This window comes from Sceloporus occidentalis, unplaced genomic scaffold, assembly GCF_023333645.1.
Source record: "Sceloporus occidentalis isolate IW3139 unplaced genomic scaffold, rSceOcc1.0.p SCAF_1, whole genome shotgun sequence".
Taxonomy (NCBI): Eukaryota; Metazoa; Chordata; class Lepidosauria; order Squamata; family Phrynosomatidae; genus Sceloporus; species Sceloporus occidentalis.
This window is the reverse complement of record NW_028316981.1, coordinates 78,622,291-78,641,987: the sequence shown is the minus strand read 5'-3', so window position 1 is coordinate 78,641,987 and position 19,697 is coordinate 78,622,291. Positions and strand designations below refer to the sequence as shown.

At 55.3% G+C, this 19,697-nt stretch overlaps 1 protein-coding gene and 1 non-coding gene across 3 annotated transcripts; both read left to right on the top strand.

The window, feature by feature from the left end:
• The first annotated feature begins 4,127 nt into the window (after window positions 1-4,127).
• On the top strand, window positions 4,128-8,116 carry LOC149321666 (early growth response protein 1-like). 2 transcript variants are annotated; one of them, XM_089526552.1, is made up of 2 exons: window positions 4,128-4,553; window positions 5,093-8,116. In XM_089526552.1, exons 1-2 carry the CDS (start codon window positions 4,265-4,267, stop codon window positions 6,634-6,636), a joined length of 1,833 nt encoding a protein of 610 aa, XP_089382678.1. In that variant the 5' UTR covers window positions 4,128-4,264; the 3' UTR covers window positions 6,637-8,116. The 2 variants fall into 2 exon arrangements, with proteins under 2 accessions (XP_089382678.1, XP_089382683.1); XM_089526557.1 differs by lacking the exon at window positions 4,128-4,553 and adding an exon at window positions 4,906-4,924.
• An 11,049-nt stretch (window positions 8,117-19,165) lies between these two features.
• Window positions 19,166-19,333, top strand: LOC149321665 (U1 spliceosomal RNA). The gene has a single exon (XR_016279620.1). It is a non-coding gene; the product is annotated as a U1 spliceosomal RNA (small nuclear RNA).
• The last annotated feature ends 364 nt before the right edge of the window (window positions 19,334-19,697 follow it).

Here is a 19,697-nt window from a genome sequence, read left to right as displayed (position 1 = left end):
GCCCAGCCAGGATTTGAACCCTGGTCTCCAGCATCATTGGGGTGGATAGATGGTCTGACTGCAAAGAAGACAACAAGGCACCGCAAAATGTAGGGCATTCAAGAAAAACGTAGGACATTACCAAAGAAAAGTTAAAAGCACTCATAGAAATATAAATCCATGTTTCTTAGTCATGCTCCAAATGGAACACATTTTATAATTCCTCCTGGACAGAAAGTGGAAATGTAGGACACGTCCTGGAAAAGGAGGACAGCTGGTCACCCTGAGTCCTAATCCAACACTCAGACCACTACCCCAGGCTGGCTCGCTAGTGTAGCATTACTTAGGATTAAAAATAGTGTTTATCTCAAGATGTATGCAATGACTCAAGAACACCCACGATCACTTGTAAAAGGAATATAACTTCACTGTATATTCTGGGAGAACTAAACATATGGTCTGTAGAATCAGTCTGTAGAGAGATCTTGCAGCACCTTTCAGACCAACTGAAAGAAAGAGGTTGGCACTAGGAGCTTTCCTAGACATAAGTCTAATTCCTCAGATGCATTTAGGACAGACCTACATATGCCATTAGTGTATATATAGGTCCGTCCTTGGCTTTCCACTCTACCAAATACACCTGAAGAAGTAGACTGAAGCCTAGGAAAGCTCCTGCTGCCAGCTTCTTTCTTTCAACCAGTCTCCAAAGTGCTGCAAGATGTCTCTCTCTGCATACTGTATATTCTGGGGTTTTATCCATGTCTTCTGCAGTTTTACCGTACCCCAGGGCTGTTGCTGTTGGTATTTGTTTGTTTGGGTTTGTGTTGTTGTTGTTGTTGTTTAGCATTTATGGACTTGGGCGAGGGGGGAGGCAGAGCTCCCCCGGGGAAGCCCCCCTGCCTGATGCCAAGAGGGAGGGAGCCGCCCTCCTGCAGTGCCCTGAGGCTTGGGCATCCTCCTCCTCCTCCTCCTCTTCCAAGGGGCTTCCCTTCCCAGGGGCTGCTCTGGGGAGGCTTCCCGGGCTCCCTGCACCCCCTCCGCCCCCCTCCGCGGCCAGTCTCCCAGGAAGACTGCGGGGGAAGCACTGGCAGAGGTGGCTGCGCAGGCTCAGTGCGATCTCACTGCGTCTGGATGCCCGCCTGGGTCGGTGCCAAGGAAGGGGGGGGGGTAGGACCAGAGATGGATGGAGGGAGCTCCTGCCTGGGAAGCAGCAGAGGGGCTTTCTCCTGGCAGAGGAGGGAGGGGGATCCCTGGCCTGAGAGGGGTGAAGGAGTGGGGCAGGGTGGACAGAGAGGCCCAAGGAGGACCAGGCACTGCCCATTTTGAATAGTTTGACCACATAAAAAGCTCAAAACACCCATATAGTGGATCCACACTTCTCAGTCCTGCTCAGGATGGAGGACGTCGGGGAATCCCCCCTGGACAGAAGTGGAGGACACGTCCTGGAAAAGGAAGGTCTTTGATCACCCTGATCGCAAAATGGAGGACATAGTGGAGAAAAATGCATGACAAGAAGGACAAGCTTTTTAAATATAAAATAAAAACCCCATTCCTAGAAATGGAAATGGACGCTTCTTAGTCCTGCTCAGAATGGAGGGCAGTGTGGAAGGAAGACAGGAGGAGGCTGGGATGGAGGACAGGAAAATAGTAGGACATGGCCAACGAAAAGCTGAAAACAATCCTAAGGAATATAAACCCACACTGCTTAGCCCTGCTCCCAAGGGAGGGCGTTTGGGGGTTCCTCCTGGAGAGAAGGAGGCTGGGATGGGGGACGTGTCCTGGGAAAGGAGGACGCCAGGCGGCCCTGGGGCGGAGTGGGGAGCATCCCTCTGCTGCTGCTGCTGCTGCCTGTTCCGCAGTGGCCACCAGGGGGCAGCGCAGAGCCGCCTTGGCCGTGCGACTCCCCGAGATTCCCCCGCATTTCGCATCATCAGGAAATTCCCTTTGACGAGAGGATGCCTCTCTCTCCCTCTCTCTCTCTCTCTCTCTCTCTCTGCAGCCTTCTGCAGCAGTCTGTGCGGCTGGGGTGCCTGGCCCTGGCACCGTGCCCACTGGCGCCTTCCCTCCCCCTCCCAGCCACAGCAAAGGGCCAGGCAGCCAGGCAAGGCAGCACAGGGGGCCCAGGCGTCCTGCTTTCCCAGGACGCGTCCTCCATCCCAACCTCCTGCTCTCCAGAAGGAATTCCCCAAATGCCTTTCATTTGGAGCAGGACCTAGGAAGAAGCAGGGATCTATAGGAGCGTTTTGAGCTTTTCTTTGGTCACGTCCCTCCTGCATTTTGCGGTGTCAATGGCGGTGAGGAGCTCTGGCCAATCTGGGGGAGCAAAGAGGCCAGGAAAGTCCAAGACAGAGGAGTCACATACACACACACACACACCCCTTGTGAAAAAATAACTAACCATAAGGGCCACATAGCCAGGACTGGGGAGGGAGGAGGGTCAGTGCAGAAGTGGGGCTACAAGATGCAAACATTTAAAAAATCCCAACTGTGGCTTTGAGGCGATCGTCCCATTGCCCCCAGCCTCCCCATCCTGGCCCTAGAGGGTCCCAAGGAGAAACAAGGCATGCCGGCTGGGCCCAAGGCAAGAGCAGCCAGGAGCCGCCTGCCCTCCTGCAAGGGAGCACGGGCCTCCTCCCGGTCCCTAGTTCCCACGGGAAGATGAGAAAACGGGGACTGAAAAGGGAGGGAGGGAGGGAGGCAGGGCCATCTGGTCCATTGTATAGCAATAGCAATAGCTGTTTCCACACCGCTTCTCAATGCACTTGAGCACTCCCTGAGCGGTTCGCAGTGTCTAAGCTAACTGCCCCCTACAATCTGGGTACTCAATTTAGCGTGGACCACCAGCCCCTGTCTGGAATCGAACTCACACCCTTGTGGTTTGCGAGCGAATGGCTGCAGTACAGGCATTTCACCATTGCGCCTCCAGGGCTGCCCTGTGGCGGCGCTGGTGCTGCTGCTGCTCCTCCTCCTGCTCTGTACTTTCGTTTCCAACTTATGGCGACCCTATCATGGGGTTTACTTAGAATAGTATCCTAGACCCAAGGGCCACCCAGTTCAAGCCCATTCTGCCATGCAGGAACTCCAGTCAAAGCACCTCCACCCAGCCTCCAAAGAAAGAGACTCCGCCATTCTCCACTCTTGAAGAGCTCTTACTGTCCCGGATGTTGAGTGTGGCAAGATGTGTTCAGATGGAGTTTGCTCTTGCCAGCCTCTGAGGGCCAGAGAGCGTGACATGCTCGAGGTTGGGCTCCAGAGCCCTAGCCCCACGCTCAAAGCGTTGATCCACACTGGCTGCCTTGAATGCTCATCTGCTTTGGAAGGAGCTGAGTTCCCGCGCAGGGGGTCCCTACAGCGCCCTCTGGCGGTGGGTTGCCCTTCTTTGCACTTACCCTGCGGCGCTCCCTGTCTCCTAGCTGGCTTTGTTTTCAGTCTCTCTGGCGCCCCCTGGCGGCCGAGTGCGGGGGCTGGCGGGGGAGCCCCCTTCGAACGCTGGACCTTAGCACTCTTCGGCGGGGGGCGGGGCAAGAGCGAGCGAGTACGAGCGAGAGCGCGCGTTCTGCGGCGCGTGGCCCCCACAGGGCAGAAGGGAGACCCCCCCCCCTCTCTCTCTCTCTCTCTCGTGCGCGCGCGCGCTGGCTGCGGGACAGGCTTCCTCCCTCCTTCCCTGGTCTCCCCTGGCCAGATCCCCCTCCCTCTCCTGCCGGAATTGCCATATAAGGAGCAGGAAGGCCCTCGCCGGAACAAAGCCTTATTAGGTCATGTCTTTATATGGTCTCCGCGTCCGGGGGCTTCCGGGGCTGGAAAGTGAAGGGGGAGGCATGCAGCCAGGGAGGCCCCGGCTCCTACCGAGGCCCGTGCCAAGAGACGGAGGCCGAGGGGGGTGTCCGGGGGCCCTTCTCCCTGCCGGGCTCCAAGGCCGAGCTCTTGGACGGCAATCCCCTCTTCCTCCCCCTCCCTTCCAACTGGCTTCCCCCAGCGCTGGTCTCTGACGCCAGGCGGGGTCCTCCTCTCCTACGCACCATATAAGGGCTTCCTGCCTTCCATATATGGACATGTACGTCAGGAAAGGGGCGGGGCGGCCCCGGATGAGATGCGATATATAGAGGCTGCTCTGGGGCGGGCGGGGAGCCGAGAGCTTTCTAGCGGAGCCAGCAGCCGGGGAGCCCCGGGCCGAGAGGGCGGGGGAGGAGGAGGAGGGAGCGGGAGAGAGCAGCGTCTCTGCAGGGCTCCAGGGCAACCCCAGCCCACAGCCTCCCAGCCAGGCAGCCCTCCAGCCCAGCCCTCCATGGCCGCAGCCAAGGCCGAGATGCCTCTCCTGCCCTCGCTGCAGATGGCCGACCCCTTCTCCGCCGCCTCCGTCTCCTCGTCCTCCTCCTTCCCGCACTCGCCCCCCGCCATGGACGCCAACTACCCCAAGCTGGAGGAGATCATGCTCCTGGCCGGAGGAGGCGGAGGGGGAACCCACTTCCTCAGCGGAGGAGGAGGAGGAGGGGGAGGCGGAGGAGGGGGACCCGACAACGGCGGGGGCTTCAGCGGAGAAGGCGGGGAGCAGTCCTTCGAGCACCTCGCCGCAGGTAGGCACAGGAGCATCCCGGGCAGGGCAGGGCAGGGCAGGGCAGGGCAGGGCAGGGCAGGGGGATCCCGACCGGAGCCCCGGTGTCTCTGGGGGGGATGGCGGCGGCGGCGGCGGCGGCAGGGGACTCCGGGGCAGCGGAGGAGACCCTGCGATGTGCGTCACGGGCTCCCCCCGGGCTTCTCTCTGGCAGCTGGAGCTGCAGTCGGTGGCTGCGCTCAGAGACGCCTTGACTCGGGGCTGCGAGAGATTGATGGGGGGCAGGGGCACCAGGCACGGCCTCCGTTTCCAGGACCCGTCCTCCATGCCAACCTTCTGCCCAGGAGCAATTCCAAAACGTCTCCCATTTTGAGCATGGAGTTGCATTTATGTGTAGAGCTTTGATTTGGTCCTGCGTTTTCCTGGGATGCCCCCATGTTGCGGCGCCTGCTCCTCCTCGGCGGCCCAGGGGCTGGAGGGAGGGCTCCCTGGGGGCCTGGGCTGGGCGCGGGAGCCGAGACGGGGACTGACCTCTCCTCTCCCCTTCTCTCTTCTCCGCAGACCCCTTTCCGGAGATCTCCCTGGGCGGCGAGAAGGCCTTGGGGGAGACGGGCTTCCCGAGCCAAAGCACCCGCCTGCCGCCCATCAGCTACACGGGGCGCTTCTCCCTGGAGCCGGCCTCGGGTAGCGGAGGAGGAGGAGGGGGCGGCCTTCACCCGCTCTGGCCGGAGCCCCTCTTCAGCCTGGTCAGCGGCCTGGTGGGCATGGCCAACCCCCCGCCCCTCCAGCCGCCCTCCTCCTCGGCCCCGGCCATCTCCTCCTCCTCGTCGTCGTCGTCGTCGTCGTCGTCTTCCTCCTCCTCGTCGCCCAGCCCGGCCCTCAGCTGCTCCGTCCAGGCCAGCGAGGCCAGCCCCATCTACTCGGCGGCGCCCACCTTCCCCAACCCAGGAGGCGGAGGCGGCGGGGAGCTCTTCCCGGATCCTTCGGGGCAGCCCTTTCCCAGCCCCTCGGGGCCCTCGGCACTGCAGTTCCCCCCGCCGGCCTACCCGACGGGCAAAGGCGGCTTCCAGCTGCCCATCATCCCGGACTACCTCTTCCCTCCGCCCATGACCCAGCAGCACCAGGCGGCGGGGGACCTGGGCCTGGGCCTGCCCTCGGCGGCGGCGGAGCAGAAGCCCTTTCCCAGCCCGCAGCAGCCCTCCCTCACGCCGCTCTCCACCATCAAGGCCTTCGCCAGCCAGAGCAGCGGAGCAGGCGGCGGCCTCGGGGCTTCCCCGGCGGCGTCGGCGGCGTCGGAGTCCGGCGGCAAGGGCCTGTCCTCGGGGGGCGCCTACCCGGCCCAGCTGGTGAAGCCCAGCCGCATGAGGAAGTACCCCAACCGGCCCAGCAAGACCCCTCCGCACGAGCGGCCCTACGCCTGCCCCGTGGAGTCCTGCGACCGGCGCTTCTCCCGCTCGGACGAGCTCACCCGCCACATCCGCATCCACACCGGGCAGAAGCCCTTCCAGTGCCGCATCTGCATGCGCAACTTCAGCCGGAGCGACCACCTCACCACCCACATCCGCACCCACACCGGCGAGAAGCCCTTCGCCTGCGACGTCTGCGGCAGGAAGTTCGCCCGCTCCGACGAGAGGAAAAGGCACACCAAGATCCACCTCCGGCAGAAGGACAAGAAGGCCGCCGACAAGGCAGCAGCCGCAGCTCCCCCGACGGCAGCCCCGGCCCAGACCCCCTACCCGGCCCCAAACGCCTTCCCCTCCCCGGCCCCCTACTCCTCTTCCCCTGTGACGTCCTACTCTTCCTCCCCCGTGACATCATACTCCTCATCACCTGTGACGTCCTACTCTTCCTCCCCTGTGACATCATACTCTTCCCCTGTGGCGTCATACTCTTCCTCCCCCGTGACGTCGCCCTTCCCCTCCTTCCCCTCGCCCTCGGTGGCCCCCAGTTACGCTTCTCCCTTCCAGAGCCAGGCGGCGGCCACCCCCTTCTCCTCCTCTTCCTCCTCCTCCGGGATCCTCTCCAACCCCTTCGGCTCCCAAGTGACTTCGGCCCTGTCCGACATGGCCTCCACTTTCTCCCCTCGGACCATTGAGATCTGCTGAAGGAGGGCGTCCAGCGGGGAGAGGCAAACTTCAGGATTTGAACTCTGTCCCCTACGTCTGAGGGGAAGGAGGAAGAGGAGTTTTGGTCCCATCGGGACCTGGTCCCAAGGACTTCAGTTTGGGGGCTCTATGGGGAGGGAGGCGGAGAGTGAGAAGCTTTCCTCCTCCTCTGCGAAACTGTCGAGTTCCAGTGCCTGAGAACCACGGACCCAGAGAGAGACTCCGCTTCTGCCCAAGGACTTTCCACTTGCATGGACCCTTTCAGCGACAACTCCCTTGCCCGCCTTTCTGCCCCTTCCCTCCATAAAGCAAGGGACTTTGGACTAGAGGCACAGACGGAGCGATCTTGCAGCTGTGCCGCCGCTTGGGTTCTTCTTGACGTTAAAACAAGGACGACGACCACAAAAGGACCTCTGGGCCTCTTCTTCCCTTTGCATTATTTGGAGGAGGATGAAGATGAAGGACCACTTTCCTCTCCTTCTCTTCCACTCTTTCTTCTCTCTCTCTTTGTAAATTGTACTTTTTTGCTCTCCTTTAGTGATGACGACGCTGTCCTGAGTTTGACAACTTGTTTCGGGGGTGGGGGGGGGGGCGGGGAGGACAAGTCTGAAAAACAAAACACAAACAAGCAGCACTTATGTATTTGAGCATGGCAACCGACGAGTGTGATGTTCTTCGTTCCAAATCTCTCACCTCGGAGGAGGCAACGCGCCCTCTCTCCTGCCTCATTCTCGCGTGGCAAACGTTTTTTCGTTGGGTTGGCTTTGGGGTGGGTTTGGGGTTTTTTTCTCCCTTTTTTTCTTTTCCATCTCAGGCTGCATCCACATTGGAGAAATAACCTAGTTTGGTACCGCTTTAACTCTGCCTGGCTCAAGACTATGGAGTTCTGGGAGTTGGAGTTTGTTGTAGGGCCCAGAATTCCATAGCCTTGAGCCACAGAAAGCGTTAAAGCGGGACCAAACCGGGTTATTTCTCCAATGTGGATGCAGCCTCAGTCCCTAGTCTTTGGTGCCTTGTTGTGAAGCCCTGCGGAGGTTGTGGGTTGGTGTGAGTGGATGCTCTGCATCGCGCCTTAAGGGGGCAGAAAGGGGGTCAACGAGGCTCAGGAAAAGCAAAGCAGAAGGAGGGGAGGAAAGGAAAGGGGGGGGGGAGGAGAAGAAGGAGAAGAAAGGAGCCCAATGATGGAATGTAAGCAAAAACAAAACCACCGAACTTCTCAAAAAGAGAAAATTAGGGGAGAAAAGTCTATTTTTTATACAGAAGTGTAAAAAATTTATATATATATATAAATATATATACCTTCAGCAGTTGGAATGTTGTAGTTACCTACTGAGTAGGCGGCAATTTTTTTGTATGTTACGAACATTGCGGTTCATTATTTTTGTGGTTTTAATTTTTTTTGACTTTGTATTTGTGTTTGTTTAAACAAAAAAGTGACTGTTTGGCTTATTATATATATATAAAAAACACATTGAATGCGCTTTTACTGCCAGTGGAGTATTTGTTGGTGTACAATATATATAGCCTCTGGAAGAAGAAGAAGACGTAAAAAAGTCAATAAAAATGTCGAGAGGCGAGTAAAGTCCAGGTTTCTGCTTCGCTGGAGGGTTGGCAGGGCTGGCACCCCGGGGGGCACCTTCTGGGCACCTTTCTGAATGGGATCCCACACCCAGATGAGCCATGATCTCTCCTTTTTCACCTTCTCGCCCCGGCTTGGCAAGAGCAAGCTTCGAGCCTGGAGATCTTTCAAGACTATAGCTCCCATCATCCCCACCCGGGGAGGGGCTGGCAGTCTGGGGATGATAGGGGCTGCTGGTCAATACTTCTGGAGGGCAACAGGTTGGGGGAGAAACCTGCACCAAAAACATGTGGGGGAGCTCCTGGGGGGTGGATGATCAGAAATGGGGATTTTTCTGGTGAGGATTGACCTGCTTGGCTCAGGCAGTGCTTCGTTTTACTTCCTTTCTGCCCAAACGGAGATTCCTTCTTAAAAACATAGACCCAGGAGAGCCTCTCTCTCCACATGTGGTTGGACTACATATCCCATTATCCTCCCCCCCCATGACGATGGGAAAGGGTGCCCAAGAGCATCGGCGGGTCCCCAGTCTCCCTTCCTGGCCGCTTTCCCTCCTTGTGCCAGGACCCCTCCAGGGCACTAGTCCCTGCACGATAAGCTGCTCATTTTAACAGCTCCCCCGTCTTTCTTCTGGCATCTTCGATGAGGGAAACCCACTCTCCTGCAATTCAGGGACTACGAGGGAGAAAGGGATCGGATGCAGAGAAAGTACTACCCGCCTTCCTGAGGAAAATCTAAGCTATATACGACTACAGCTTTCTGTGGGTTTTTCGGGCTATGTGGCCATGTTCCAGAAGAGTTTATTCCTGACTGGCATCTGTGGCTGGCACCTTCAGAGAATGAAGATCTTTGACTGGCATCATTCTCTGAAGATGCCAGCCACAGGAATAAACTCTTCTAGAACACAGCCACGTAGTCCGAAAAACCCACAGAAAACTATGGATGCCGGCCATGAAAGCCTTCGACTTCACATAAAATAAGCTGTACGGAAGAGAAAAGGATGCCCATAGTGCTGGAGGCACCCAGGGAGAAGGAGAAGCCCCTTGCAGGGAGGGTGGGTTTGGACTGGCTGGCATGGGCACAGAAGGGCCAGAGCCCCCCGGGATTGGGGGGATTGCAGGAGGTATCTCCATCCCTTGCCCCCGGGCACCTTCCTCTCCCCACTGTGGCATCCTATGGTGGGTAGCCCTGGGGTGGGGGGGGAGAAGGTTGCCTCTCCCCACTCTCTGGAAGGGTTGGGACTAGGACACACACAAACACACCCAGGATGGCCCAAGGAGGCCGGGGCGAGGGGAGGGAGCAGAGTGGGGCCTGCTGCTGCCCTGGGTCTCTGATGGATCTGGTCCTGAGGCAGAACTCAGCAACGGGCTGCTTGGCTGGCCGGCCCTGCCTTTGTGGCCCCCTTGAAGGCCTCGAGAGGAACGGTGGTGCTCTCTCTCTCTCTCTCTCTCTCTCACACACACACACAAACACACACACAGATGCTCCCTCTCTCACACACACACTCACAGAAAGAAAGAGAGTCTTCGTCTCCGATCAAGACGGGGAGCATCGCTCCCATTTTACAGATGGGGGAAATGAGGCAGGAGAAGAAGGGCTTGCCCCCAAATTCCCCGGCAGCGGCGGGGGATGAAGGGGGGCCCTTCAGAGCTCCTGGGCGAGGTGCCCCAGAGGCAGATTTTTTTTATTCCAGAACTGCTGAGGGAGGGAAGCCCCCCGCCCTCCCTTCTTTCTGACCTGTGTTTTATAACGTGTGAAACGGAAGGAAGAAGAGAGTGTAGAGAAACCCCTTCATTCTCTGATCCATAAGTATTTTCGCTCTTTGTAGAGAAAAGACATGGGCTGCATCCACACTGGAGAAATAACCCGGTTTGGCACCGCTTTAACTTGTCTGGCTCAAGGCTATGGGATTCTGGGAGTTGGAGTATGTTGTGGGGCGCAGAGCGGAGCTCCGCTCTGGGCCCACAACTAATTCCAGCCCACCTCCCAGAATCTCATAGCCTTGAGCTAAAACACATTTAAAGCGGTGCCAAACTGGCCTATTTCTCCGGTGCAGATATAATCAGTTGATTTCGAAGCCAGTCTCGTTTTTAACCTCTATGTCTGGTTCAGGGAAGATGGGGGAAATTCAGAGGGGAGGGCAGCCCAGAGCCCAGAGTCCCAGCCCATCATCCCTTGGACCTAAAAGCTGGGGAGGCTCAGGCCTGAAGCAGCTGCAGCGAAGATCTGGGTGAAAGTTCCTCGAAAAAGCTCCTTTTCGGAACTACCACTTCCACATGCCTCCCCCGCCCCACCCGCATGGGCTCCTGCCAGGTTGGTGGGGGATTCTGGGTGCTGTAGTCCGAGAGAAAGGAGGTCTCGTCTTCCTCACCTGTTCCATCATCGAAACTCCTCGGGGGCTGGGCGCTCTCCTTTGAGCCGGGCGCCCTCCGTGAGACTGGGCTGCCTGAAGCTGACTCCCCCCGGCCCCCGGACCTGGCAATGGAGGCCCCTTGCGCCGCCCCCGGAGGAGCTTTGGGGGTCCATGGTCTCTTCCCCGGGGCCAGGAGCCAAAGCCAAGAACGACGGGGAGGAAAGAGGGAAAAGAGTAAAGAAGAAAGAAAAGAAAACGCTTCATAGTTCTCGGTGGGTTTTTCGGGCCATGTGGCCATGTCCTAGAAGAGTTTCTTCCTGACGTTTCTCAAAAACACAAACAAACAAAATACACAAAAACCCTAAGGATGCCGGCCATGAAAGCCTTCGACTTCACAAAACTCTTAATCCTGAGTAGGAAGGGATCGGTTTTGGAAAATTCGCAGATGCTCCATCCACCCTGCAGGAATAACCCGGTTTGACACCGCTTTAACTGCCCTGGCTCAATGTTATGGAGTTCTGGGAACTGGAGTTTGTTGTGGTCCCAATGCGGAGGATAGAGCCAGAGGCAGAAGTGCAACAGGTCGAGCTATTCCTGGGGATGCCACGACAGGGGGACGCTGAACCTAGAGAGAAATAGGAGCACCTCCCTCTCACTCCCCCCCCCCCCAAAAGGGGCTGCCGGAGGGTCCCGAGCGAAGCCTTTCCAGTCGCAGGGCGTCTCAGTGACTCATCTACGAAATGGCACAGTACTCCGCAACAGCGAGAAGGAATAGGCATCTGGCTCCCCTAAGTGCTGAGAGAAAGGAGACAAGAGAGGGCTCGAAAGTCTAAGATTCCCTCCGAAATCCTTAGATGAAGGTGCCACTTCTGGGCACCACAATTCAAAAGAGATGTGGACAACCTCCGGCTCCTCATCTAAAAGGATTTAGAAAGGACTCTGAGACTCCGGGGACCTGGTCTGGAAGCTTGTACGATCTGCCCGAGCTCAGCAGGGTTGGGGTTGCCCGCATCTTTTGGGCAACGAAGAAGAATCCTTTCCCTTCTTCCTCCTCCTCCTCCTCCTCCTCCTCCTCCTCCTCCTCCTCCTCCTCCTCCTCCTCTTCTTCATCCTCATCCTCATCCACCTTTGTTTGTCCCTCCACCTTTCTTCTAGCAGCCTCTGGATATGGCACCGTTCAACAGGTGTTGCTTCCCCTCTCCTGGCACTCCCCTGCTCTCCGGGGGCAGTGCCAGGAGAAGGGAAAAGAGGCCTCGTTCCCACCCCATACCCAGGCGGAGCTGGGAGAAGTCCCCCTGAGGTCCCCCACTCCACCCCTTTCCCCAAAGACGGCTGTGGGCCACTCTTGCCTGCTCTCTGCCCGTCCTTTCCTCCAAAGTCTGCCTCCAAAGGGGCAGCTGGTGGCAGGAGAACCGGAGACCCTCATGCCAGATCCCCTTGAGTCTGTCACTGCCCCCTGGGCCTGTCTCATCCCTCTGAGGGAAAGCAACTGCAGGGAGAACCATCTTCCCATTCCCTCCACGTCTTCACGTGGGCTGCATCCACACTAAAGAAATAATCCTGCTTGGCACCGCTTTTCAGCATCCTGGCTCAAGGCTATGGAATTCTGGGAGCTGGAGTTTGTTGTGAGCCCAGAGCGGAGTGGATCCCACAACATACTCCAACTCCCAGAATTCCATAGCCTTGAGCCAGAAAAGAGTTAACGCATTGCCAAACCGGGTTATTTCTCTAGTGTGGATACAGCCTTGGAGTAATAGAGCTCTGGTTTTAATTTTTGTCCCCCCCCCCCCCCCATAGACTCCATTCTGCTTGGGGTGTTCGGATCGTCCAAGCTGGCCTTCAAAGCACTCCTCCCCGACCCTGTGTCCCCCGCCTGCCTCCTTTGACAACCTCTCACTGCCAGACCCCCTCCAGACTGGTGAGATGAGCCCACCTCTCTGTTTGCCAGCGCCAGCAGGTGGATCCATTCCTCGCCGGTCAAAGATTGCTGGGCTGGGGGGCTGAGGTCCTTCTCTGTGGCACAAAAGGCTGGCCAGGACAGCTCCAGAAAAGAGGCTGACCCTTCCTTGCTCTCAGTGGCTCTGCGCGAAAGGTCCAAACCCAGCCAAGCGTTTAGGATAGGGGAAATGAAATTCAATAGAATCATAGGGTTGGAAGAGACCCCCAAGGGCCATCTAGTCCAACCCCATTCTGCCATGCCAGAAACCACAACCAAAGCACCCCCTGGGACCCATGGCCATCCAGTCTCTGCTTAGAGACCTCCAAAGAAAGAGACTCCACTACACTCCGAGGAAGGAGGGTGTCCCACTGTCGAACAGCCCTGACTGTCAGGAGGTTCTTCCTAATGTTGAGGAGGAATCTCTTTTCTTGCCGCTTGCATCCATTGCTCTGGGTCCTGTTCTCTGGAGCAGCAGAAAACAAGCTTTTCCCTCCTCAATATGACATCCCTTCAAGTATTTAAACAGGGCTATCATCATATCACTTCTTAACCTTCTCTTGCGCAGGCTAAACATCCTCAGCTCCCGAAGTTTTTCCTCATAAGACATGGGTTCCAGACCCTTCACCATTTTGGTGGCTGGACTCCATCTTGTCCACATCTCTTTTGAATTGTGGTGCCCAGAAGTGGACACAGTATTCTTCCAGGTGGGGCCTGACCAAGGCAGAATACAGTCGCACTATCACTTCCCGCGATCTAGACCCTCTGGACGCCTCTAGTTCGACCTCTGGTGCGAGGAGGCGGTGTTTTCCTCTGAATCCCGTCCAGGGCGACTCAGTGGCCCGCAGAGGATGGCAGCCGCCGGGGTCCCGAGGGTCTGTTGGATGCGGCCCCCGGGGGCCAGGCGTCCTGGAGAAAACCCCGGCGTTTGCAGGGAACTCCGATAGGACAAGATAAGATAAGAGGCGGGAGGACTAAGGGTGCCTCTGCACTGGAGAGAGAATTCCGTTTCCTCACTGTTGAGTCCCCAGAAGTCAGGTCTCTTGAGATCCCTGGGAAGGACTGACAAGACAGAAGGGATAATAATGTCCTGGCAGGCGGACTGCAGCGCCTTTGGGAAGCCGGAGGGGGTTGCTTCCCCCAGTTCCTCAGGGCACCTGCAGAATCCAGGCCAGTGATGCCCAAACTCTGGCCTTCCAGGTGTTCTGGACTCCAGCTCCCAGAGTTCCTGGCTGTTGGTCAAGGTGGCTGGGGCTTCTGGGAGTGGAAGTCCAAAACACCTGGAGGACCAAAGGTTGAGAACCACCTGACCTGGGGCCCTGGTGGGTGCATAGCAGCCTGCCTGATTCGCCAGAAGCCAGCGTTATTGGCCTATGACTCTGGAGACCGGGGCTCTGCCATGAAACTCACTGGGTGACCTTGAGGGAGTCACACTCTCTCAGCCTCCTCAGGGGAAAGCCATGGCAAGCCTCCTCTGATGAAACCTTGCGGGGGAATAAACCCGTGACAGGGCCGCCTCAGGGAAGCCATAGGTCGGAAACCACTTGAAGGCACACAACAACAACAACAACAACAACAACAACCGTCGACGCTTCTTTGGGAGCGGCTTCTCCCGCCAAAACCACTCTTGTTGGAAAAGTGCCCCGCCAGTGGAGGGAGGGGCAGAGAAACGGAGGACGTTCCCAAAGGAAAGCTAAAAACAACCACACACACACACACACAGACACAGACACTATGCGCCCTAGCGCATGGGGATTCTTGGGGATTCTTCCTGGACAGAAGGCTGGGGGGGGAGAGGGGAGGCACGTCCGGGAAAAGGAGGACGTCCGGTCAGCCTGTCCTCCTGCCTACGGAGATGAGGGAGCCGCCGAGGGAGGGCAAAGTGAGCTGGGAATCCCCTTCTCGGTGGCTGCCAAGCGGAGGAGGAGGAGGAGGATTGCTTTTCCTCTCAGCTTTGGCGAAAGGCAAGGAAGGGAGGGAGAGAGGAAAGAAAGAAAGAAAGAAAGAAAGAAAAAAAGAAAGAAAGAAAGGGCTGACCCTGGTCCTGTCTGTCTGCATCCCAGGCAGCAGGAGGGGGACCGGAGCCCTCCTTGGCCCTGCTTTGGTTCCCAGGGTTTCCCAGGCCAGGAGCTGAGTGGGAGGGGGCTGTGAGGGTGGGCTCCCTCCCTCCCTCTCTCCGGGTGACTCTGTTCTGGCTCAGGCACCCGGCAGCTGTTTGCAATTGGAAGCCCAGAAGGGAGAGGCAAAGCCAAGGGAGCCCTCCCGCCCGCCCGCCCCTGCCGGCCCCCAGCCAAGGACCGCCAGCCCCGGGACGGTGGGAGGGTGGCTGGGCCTGGCGTCCTCCTTTTCCTGCTGGCTGGCTAGGGAGGCCTCCTCAAGGCGCTTTAACTGCCCTGGCTCCATCATGCTAGCTGAGGGCTTCCCAGCAGCATGGCACTTCGCTTTGGCCAAAAGACACTCCTAGAAATGCGGCCCCTCCCTGCTTCTGGAGGGCGTCTGCTCCTCACTGGAGGACACGGTGGAACTCCTCCTGGGCAGAAGGGGCGGGAATGGAGGACGCGTCCGGGGAAAGGAGGCGGCGCCGACCTTTCCCCGCAGGAGGAGCAGCAGCAGCAGCAGCAGCCGCCGGAGCCCAGAGGCTGAGCCGACCCAGCGTCCTTGGCGGCGGCGGGGCTCCCGGCGGCAGGCCCTGCCTTGCCCAAACATGGCCCTTCCTTCCTTCCTTCCTTCCTCCCGTCAGCCATACATGGCCCTTCCTTGCGCCGCCATAAAAGGCGCTTCCTTCCTCCTTCTCCCAGGGGCTGCTGGCTGCCCGCCCGGCTGGAGAGCAGCATTGCCGGGCTGCCAAGAGGCCTCCCTCCCTCCCTCGGCCCTGGGAGAAGGAAGGGCCCGGCGCTCACGCTCTGCGCTTCGCTCGGGGAGGCAGCTATTAGGAGCTGCTGCAGCAGCTGAGAGACAGGCAGGGGCTGCATCTGGCTTGGACACCTTCTTAACTGCCACATGCTATGGCATTCTGGGAATGGTAGTTGCTCTGGGCACAACAGTTCAAAAAGGATGTTTGGAAACTGGAGCGTGTCCAAAGGAGGGGGACCAAAATGGTGAAGGGTCTGAAAGCCATGCCCTATGAGGAACAACTCATCAGGGAGCTGGGGATATTTGGCCTGGAGAAGAGAAGGTTAAGAGGTGATATGATAGCCCTGTTTAAACATTTGAAGGGATGTCATACTGAGGAGGGAACAAGCTTGTTTTCTGCTGCTCCAGAGACTAGGACTCGGAGCAATGGATGCAAGCTCCAGGAAAAGAGATTCCACTTCAACATTAGGAGGAACTTCCTGAGTGGAGTCTCCTTCCTTGGAGGTCTTTAAACAGAGGCTGGATGGACATCTGTCAGGGATGCTTTGACTGAGAGTTCCTGCATGGCAGAATGGGGTTGGACTGGATGGCCCTTGCAGTCTCTTCCAACTCTATGATTCTATGACCTCTGGTGCCTTGTCCTCCTTTGCAGTGAGGAGGGCATCTGGTCACCCTGCGTAGAGTGGAGTGTAGGGTCCAGGGACAGAGCAGGGACGTAGCCAAGGGGGGGCTCTTGGGGTCCAGACCCCCCCTTCCATTAGAAAAATGAATGGTGTGTGCTGCTGCGCCGCCACACCCAAGCCCCATTATAATGGTGGCACTTAGTCTGGACCCCCCCTTCCTAAAATCCTGGCTATGTCCCTGGACAGAGCTATGTAAGTGGGCTGTGTGTCACTCTGTCAATTGAAATGCAAAAGCATGTGGGTATGGACCAGTGGCATCCCCACCCTTGGTGCCACTCAGTGTCACCCACCTCTGGTGCCACAACCTACAACCATTCCCAGAATTCCATAGCATGTGGCAGGTAAGGTGGCATCAAACCAGTTGACGTCTGCAGTGAGGACGCAGCCTAACTGAAAGAAAGAAGTTGGTAGCATGAGTGTCCCTAGACTTGAGCTCACTTCCTCAGATCCATTTGGGGTCAGGGTGACCAGACGCACCCTCCATTTCAGGCTTCTGTCCAGGAGTTACTCCCAAATGTCCTCCATTCTGAACATGGGCTTACATTCCTAGGAGTGTCTGAAGCTTTTATTTTGTCATGTCCTACATTTTTTCTGGGAGGTCCTACCTTTTGCAGTGCCTCCTCTGCGGTGAGGAGGACAGCTGGTCACCCTGTGTAGGGTGGAGTGAAGGGTCCAGAGACAGCTATATAAGTCGGCTGTGTGAGAGTCTGTCAGTTGAAATCTAAAAGCTTGTGGGTATGGACCAGTGGCATCCCCACCCTTGGTGTCACCTAATCTGGGGGTTTCCAGGGGTGGTGATGGCCAAAAAGGTGTGCTTGGCCTTCTCCTTCACCTTAGTGGTGGAGGTCTAGGAGAAGGGCCTGACCAGGTGTCACCCCTCTTCTGGGATGTCACCCGGTGCAGTCCACACACCTCACACATCCCTAATGATGCCCCTGGTATAGCTGCACTTTAGCACTTTACATTACCATACCGCTTCATAATGAACTAAGCCCTCTGTCTCTAAGGCCTTGTGGGATCAAACTCACAACATTGTAGCTGCAGTACCAGCACTTTAACCACTGTGCCACCAGGGCTCTAATGTAAATATCCTCACACACAACCAACTTATATAGATCTGTCTCTGGACTCTCCATTCCACCCCATGCATCTGAGGAAGTAGGCTCAAGTCTACAAAAGCTCATGCTAGCAGCTGCTTTCTTTCAGTCTGTCTCAAAGGTGTTATCCTTTACATACTGATTTTCCAGACTAACACAGCTATATCTCTGAGTAATAATAGTAGTTAATAATAGTAGTGATGCCCCTTTATGATGAAAATCTATTCAGGCTTTCCCACTCTTCTCAATTAAACATGAAGAGAAAACAGTTTTCCCAGAGCTTTCTCCTCCACCTCTATTAGGGTTCCCTGGATATGTTCTCTCGCTTTGTGCTTTTCTATGCTGGCAGGAACTTTAAACTTTTAACAGTGAGCTGAACACCAGCCAGCTCTGCACGCTGTCATTGGGAAAGGGTGACTGTTAAATTCCCCAATGTGCCCCCTGGGAAGTGCACTGGAAACCATACTTTATCTCAGGAATAATTTCTGCTAAGGTTTTGTAAGCCTTAAAGAAAAGGCAAAGACAACTCTATATTTTGGTATTGAACAAAGGTGAAAAATAAGATAGGGGTTCTCAACCAGGGTTACATGGAAAACTAGGGTTCTATGAGAGGTCTCCAGCGATTCTGTGAGAGAACTGTGATTGAAAAAACAAACTTTTTTTAAGCTGTAGATATACATTTTTATACAGGGGTTCCGTGAGACCAGAAAACCATCTCCAGGGTAAAAAGATTAAGAAAGGCTGCTTTAGACCATAATCTTAGGGAAATCGTGCACCTCTAGTGGGATTAAATTATTAATAAATGTTCACCAAAACGTTCAAATTTGTGTTGTCTCTCAACCAAAATAATTTCTTAAGTGTTAGTCTAACCATGTGCTATGAACCAGTTTAAATAGTGGGATTTCCATATTGTGACAGCTCTTACAGCACCCTAGATTCTCCTTCTACTAAACTGGGAATTGGGGCAACAAGGACATTCACTTTGGCATTTCCTCTAGGCTTCAGTAAGATTGCTTCTTAGTAACTAGCTTGAGAAGCACAGCTTAAATCAATGGTAGAAGAGTATGTTGCCAGAAACAGCAATGTCTTTTTCATATTACTGCTTTCAGAATGCCAAGGAACAGTTCTTAAAACATCCTCGCTTCTGGAGGGCCAAGATTAATATTGTGTAAGAAGTTGGGAGGAGGAAAGAATTCCATCTGTATTTGTTTTGGCCAAATCCTGTTATGGTTCACCAGTGACTGAAGCTGGCTAAACTTGAAGTTGTCACCAATATCCCTTATTTCTTTAGGGAGCACTTAATATACTGCAAACACTGGACAGCTCTAAGAAATTCAAGTCTAAACTGCAAGCCAGAAACAAGTGTAAAATGAGAAACTGAACGCTTGACTTTGTAAGTTTCATGGCAGGTAGTGCCAGGAGGAATGGAGTTGCTCCAAAGGTCTTTGTTGTTAAAATTCTGGCTTTGGCACAGAAACTTGAATAACTCGTGGTTGTCTTGTTAAAACTTGCTTTGAAATAATGAGGTGTAAGGAGATGTTAGAAACGTTTGTTGTTTATCGCTGGTAAAATGTCATGTGGCAGATTCTGAATGGTGGTAAAAATGAGAAGGAAAGGTGCCTCTTTCCCTCCTCTGTGTGGGTGACTTCCACAGAGAAAGAGGCAATCCTTGCAAAGTTCAAAGAAACACCATCTTTTCTTCTTCAGGGGTCCTGTGAAGACAGGTATGTTTGTTTTGTTCCTTTTGCCAGCATGTATTCCAAATGGTAGAAAATGCCATGCATTCTTGCCACTCCTAGTTCTTTTCTGATCCTGCAGATGCAGCACGACTAGTACCTGAACAAACTGAGCTACTTTCATATAGTTTCACAGATATATATGGGATGCCCCCTTTTATTGTTATGTGCCTTCAGCTTGACTGAGACTTATGGAGACCTTATCCTAGGGTTTTCTTGGTAAGATTTATTCAGAGGAAGCTTGCCATCATCTTCTCCTAAGACTGAAAGACTGTAACATGCCCAAGATCACCATGGCCTTACCTGGCAGGGGAGATACCATAATCATGAAGGTGTTTTTCCCAGAGTGAGGCTCATCCATTGCACTCCAGGTGTGCTGACCTCTGCGATTTCCCCAAATGCGAGAAACTTGACTGCATAATTTGTGGTTGCTGTGGCCCAGCAGGTATTCTACTTCTCATCTTCTAGAGGCCTAATCCAACACTCAGACCACTAAACAATGCTCGCTCTCCACTGTCTCATTCTTGCAATGCTCTATTTAATGATATTACCTAAACACACACACACACACACACACACTTTTACCCTTTACTTGGTTTACTTGGCTGAAGAATAAGGAGCTGCACATGTGCTACAAGAAACATTTACATACCTCTGAGTATACAGTTTAAATCTCTCCTCCCTGCCTCCAAGATTCAGAAACTGATGAGGGTGGTGGAAGTTGATGAAAGAGTTGTTTCTCCATCACACTAGCCATTTTATCTCTCTGTACCTCAGGGGTCTTGGAAGCCAGTATCCTTCCCTTCACACCTTCATGCAGCCTAGCT